This window comes from Limanda limanda, chromosome 1 (assembly GCF_963576545.1).
Source record: "Limanda limanda chromosome 1, fLimLim1.1, whole genome shotgun sequence".
Classification (NCBI taxonomy): Eukaryota; Metazoa; Chordata; class Actinopteri; order Pleuronectiformes; family Pleuronectidae; genus Limanda; species Limanda limanda.
The window spans coordinates 2,180,379-2,185,882 of record NC_083636.1 but is presented as its reverse complement, the minus strand read 5'-3'; the positions used below and the strand labels follow the sequence as shown (position 1 = coordinate 2,185,882).

At 42.5% G+C, this 5,504-nt stretch overlaps 1 protein-coding gene across 1 annotated transcript in view; it reads left to right on the top strand.

Annotated features, from left to right (window-relative positions):
* LOC133008686 (ribonuclease inhibitor-like) overlaps window positions 1-1,728 on the top strand; it is a 5,842-nt gene extending 4,114 nt beyond the window's left edge. Inside the window, exon 4 of the mRNA XM_061075950.1 lies at window positions 912-1,728. Within this exon, the coding sequence (XP_060931933.1) occupies window positions 912-945 (34 nt within the window). The 3' untranslated portion in view covers window positions 946-1,728. The remainder of the gene's footprint in view (window positions 1-911) is intronic.
* Window positions 1,729-5,504: the final 3,776 nt, after the last annotated feature.

Sequence of the window (5,504 nt, the reverse complement as noted above, 5' to 3'; positions counted from 1 at the left end):
TCCAAGTGTGTGTCCTCAGAGACAGTGAGACAGTGTGTGTCCTCAGAGTCAGTGAGACAGTGTGTGTCCTCAGAGTCAGTGAGACAGTGTGTTTCCTCAGAGACAGTGAGACAGTGTGTGTCCTCAGAGACAGTGTGTGTCCTCAGCCTGACTGTGTCTGTCAGGTTCAGTTGAGCTGATCTCAGAAAGATCTCCTGGACGTGTTGAAGTGTCTTCGTAGTTCAGGTCTCAGTGTTTCCTCAGTGAAGCTGTGAGAGGACAATGAGGACAGACGTCAGGATTGGACAGAGACACAGAGAGGTAACAGTCGGCCAATCAGACGAGCCACAAGCTGCTTGGGATCATGTGATTGAGTTGACGTGAAGACGACAGTTGTTGTTGTTTTCATGTGAACAGGAAGTGAAGCTGGACCACAGCTGACAGCCTCACACGAGGGACAGAGACGTCTTCATCTGATCTGAGACACTTTGTCCTCTCACTTCATCAGTGAAGAACTGACCAGGTGGATCTTTGTCACAGCTCTGAGATCAGTGGGACTGAAGCCTCTCCTCATCACCATGGTAACCAGGAGCTCTTTCTACAGAGCAGAACCTCTGCTGAGGTCCATCTGTCTCATCTGGTCCCAGTTTGTCAGAAGCAGATGTTCATCAACACTCAGTGAAACATGTCTTCACCTGTAACAGCAGTAAATCCACCTCTCAGGTGTCCACTCTGCACTTTGACATGCAGAGGACACACACTGAGCTCTTAGCGTGTTCATTCCAACACGTGAACATGAAGCAGAGAGGAAGCTGCTCCACCTCTGAACAGGACTGAAGTCCCTGCTGCTCTTTCTACTGGATGAGCTGCATCACTGACTCACAGCTGATGAAGTGAGTCTCTGTGACACTGATGTCTTCTTCTCTCAACAGGTGGGAGGGGGAGTCTGTGTGGATCAGAGTGTGAAGAGGACAGTGTGTGTGGACGGAGGCTGAGCTGTGTCCTGAGGATCCAGAGGCTGAAGCAGCAGCAGCTTGTGTGTAGTCTCCAATCTACACAACCCCTAATCTGCATGTGTTTGTGAGATGAAGCCGGAGCACCTGGAGAAAACACGTGGAGAACATGCAGACTCCACACAGGAAGACCCATCTGAACCGGATTCAAACCAGCAACCTTCCTGCCCCGATTGTGTTTATTCACATGAAGAATGTGTTTATTGAAATGACACAACACAAGCAGAATATATAAACCCTCTATAAAGAGTCACATACAGTGTGTTTAAGTTTGTCTTTATTATTGTCCACCTTTGTCCCTCAGTATGTCTCCATGTGTGTAGAACCACATTCTGTGTATATGTATGTTTATGATTTTAAAGTTCCTGGATTCACGTCACAAATTGATTTAGTTCAACACAAAGTTCAACACATTGAAATCACTTTGAGTTTAAAATCAGAGTTTTGTCTTTGACACAAAAGATCAAAACTCTGGACTTAAAAATGGGACGTTTTCATTTCTGCATCAGGTGCAGAGCGGTGGTGGCTTTTCTACTTTTGACCCACAGGTGGCGCTGCAGTATAACAGCAGCACATCCCAGTCAAAGCCTTTATATTCAGTCTATGAGTCAAACACATGGATCATTTCCTCTGTGACAAACCAGATGTAACGAGAAGAAAAACATCTCAGAGAGAAAAGTTCTGTTTCTACTTGTCTCTGCTTTAATGCTCAATAAACATCCTTCCACCGACTTCACTGGAATCATGACTCAGCGTTTCTTTCCTCTTCAAACAAACTGGTGGAAACATCTCGTCCTTGGTGCAGGTAAAAGAACAAAATCACCAGTTTGACATAATGGAAACAAGCAGAAGAAAAGTGAATGAGACATTTACAGTATGAAGAAGAGTCGATGGAGGAAACTGTTTCATATACATTTTACAATATTTAATAGAAAACTGACCCGAGGACGTTTTATACAAACCCAGAAACCCTAACTGACTTATAAGGAAAAGCTTGTGCTCGTAATGAAATTCTACATCTGATCAATATGTCTCAATATAAACAGCCTGACAGCAGATCAATACATTTATTTTAAATTCTTTATTAGTTGATTTAATTCATTCACCAAACAAAACCGTTTTAATGCAAAACACAAAACCTCTGATCCTGAATGAAAAGGAGCAGAAAGAAGAATAATCTGATATAATCTGCTGCTCGTTCACAAAACGCTCATCATTCTGCCCCCCCCCCCCTTTTTGGTGATTTATCACTACATTCCTCCATCAGTCTGTACTTTTTCATAAATAGAGAAAAAATGTATTAAATTATAATCACTTCGATGATGAAGCTCAACCAAAAAGAACACATGCATGTGACTGGGGTGTAATGTCTCTAAGCGTCTTCTTCATTTTTGGGTCTCATTGTCAGCTGCCAGAGTTTCAGACCTAAAATCCACACTGCCCCCCCCCCCCCCCCCAATCTTGAGTAGTCTGAATGGAGATGTTATGTTAGACTAACATAACATCTCCATTCAGAGCTACGAGTTAGGAATACTAGATTATATGCATGCTTACTAATTGAAAACATGCATCAACAGAACTGGATCGTTTTAGTCGAGAGAACTTAAGCTTACACTTAAAATGCTAAGTTAATTCAACTTTGCTGCCCATTAGTTCAGTGAATTCAAATTTACTCTATTCATACTGTTGTGGAAATTAAATACTAAAAGAGCAAAATTATGTGTAATCACATAACATCAGGTGCAGAACCAGCTGTCCATACCTTAGCTATAATTTAGAAAACAGTATGATTGACGCTATGAATCACCAAACATTTGTTAGTCACAGATACTTGAGGAAACCACTGGCCAAACCCAGCAGTGAAGAAAGTGCATCCATGAAAAACGTGTAACAAGACACAAACGGGTTCAGTTGCAGAGATAACCAAATCCAGCAGTGAGTAAACACTTAGTACAAATGTGAACGGTAACACTACACAAACCTGTGTAGTTACTACTGAACTTAAAAACATACTTAGATGAAGAAAGGGACATGTCTCTGTGTTCATGGCAGCAGGAGACTTTAACAGCTGGTTTTTCAGAGCCTTAACACGGGCAGAGCACTCTGTGCTGAGGTTCACAGAAATCTTTTGAAGGGCCTCAAAAGTCTCTTCAACCCTTTGGGCTCGTCCAGGTTGAGGTTGTAGATGCATCCACAGAGAAGGACAATGGCTGCACTGATGTCAGAGATGTCCTCCACAACCAGCTTTTCCTCCATGACAAGGGCCATGTTGATTGTTCTGGGCATCGAGTGAGCTCTCCCAACATCCTCTTCAACAATGGTGACTCTGCCGAGTTGAACCCCTGCGACGGACGTTTCCTCAGAGTCTGTATCCTAGAGAAATCAAACAGACAGTCCTTCATTTTGTAAGCTTTTCATCCCCACATTTATAAATAAATGATATGCCCCTGCCCATGAGTGCAGTGACATGCACCTTTATCAGTTTCACTTTGAGTGCAAGTGACAGCTGTTCAAAATATGAAAACATTTCCCAACGACAAATTGAAGATCCATTCAAAAAGACATTTTGTAAGGCCACCGTGACTTTGAACTTTGACCCCCCCAGATGTCATTAGTTACTCCATGTGAAGGGACAATTTGTGTGAAATTTTCTAAAGGTGTTCTTAAAATTGAGCTGGTCTGCAGTTTCTAGCTTCCCAGTTTTACTGATCATGCTTAATACCAAAAGCACAGAAAAAAGGTTAACATTTAAAAGGTGTGAGATAATTGTTTGATTCCATAAGTGTGAACAATCTGAAGGATTTTGATCAATATGCCAATAAGGATGAACAATATCCCACCCTGACAGTGCATATAAATTGGCCACAATCGAACACGAAGACTTGCAGCTAAATGTACTAATTTAAGGTTTATTAGGTGAACCCTCATAGATTAACTGATGTGTTTTTACTTTTACTGTGAGAGATTTCAGCCCTAATTACTTACATTACATTAAAGGCAATATAAATAAGTTGTTAAATTCAGCGTTTATTGCATATTCCCATTAAATGAGTGCGTTTGCTCTCTAATCAGAGATTTACTGGCCCCTTGTATATTTATATTGGCCCAGCTATTAAAAAAATGAAGAAAGTATTTTTACCAGACATGTCTTCAGGACGCTGCATGGCTTCTCCCGCAAACATAGAGGAATCCCTCAGAGAGCTGTGGCCTTCCTCTGTGCAAGCACATCGGTTTCTGAAAGACACAAAATGAAGATTTAAAAATATTTCATGGCCTGAAAATAAAATGTTAATGTTTGTTTTCAATGTGAACATGCACTATCCAGGTCTCAGACCCCCTTCATTTATCTCCTACTTGCATTACCTGGTCATCAAGGTTGTCAAGGGCCTTGAAGTCCTTTCCTAGTGTCCCATTACATGTTCTGTAAAGCTGCATCAGCTGTGAGGCGTGTGCATCCAAAGATGTGAAGAATGTCTTCTTGAGATCCACTTGAGTGATTCGAAAAAACTCTGCACATATCTAAGAGGAGAAACAACAGTATTAGTGTTCATATAGACACCAATTACAGAAGGTGCCCACATTGTACAGTTATAAACTCAAAGGGGTTTTCTACATCCAGAAGCTGAACAGAATGACTGGTGGAATTGGGAGAACATGTAGGACATTACAAATCATAAAAAAAGAAATCTTAACTGTTTTCAAAAACAATGCTGGCCACTTCTCCAAGACATCAGCAATAGGCGGTTCTTCTTCCACAATACCCTTCCTGTGTAGGGCAAAAGTAGCTTCCATTTTGGAGTCAATCAGGGTCTTGTTTGGAAGTCTTTTTAGAACTTCTTCCTGTATTACTTTCCTTTCCCTTTCTTGAGATTCGTCAGTTTGCCCTACTGGATTGTCTGGAAGAAAGTTCACCTCACATCTCTGGCTTTCTTCAGACGCCTGGTCACCTCTGGTCCCTTCTTTGGTTTACGCTGACTTCACCACAGCCTGCCATCCCTAGCTTTTGACTGTAGTTGCCAAGCTTATATCTGATGCTCATGGCCCAGCTGTGAAAGCCAGTTCCAACTCCTGGGTCAGCAAGACATGGGTGTTTCTCAATCAGTGCAACAGCCACCGATTCAATTTCTTGAGTCTTTGGGTAGGCCTTGTAGGAAAAAACTGCCTGAGCTCTGTTGTCTAAGATGTCCATGTGCATCTCCCTTGGTACAGTGAGCAGTGATCCACTCTCCTTGAACAAAGCATCACCTTTTCAAAGCCTCAGTGCAACATCGAATGAAAACACTGCAATTGGGAATGGAGCTGGCCAGTGCTCTGCACTCTCACGCCACTGAAGCTGTACTGACGAGCCCTGGGTTGCACTGGTGGATGGAGATGACATGCTATCAGAATCCAGTCCAGAAAAGGTAGAGATGTGGACATAGAAGCCGGCGATTGTGGTTGGTCGAAGGAGTTGGACAGGATCCTCAATACAGCTCTGTCTGTCAGAGCTGGGACCAGGAAGCAGAGCTGCAG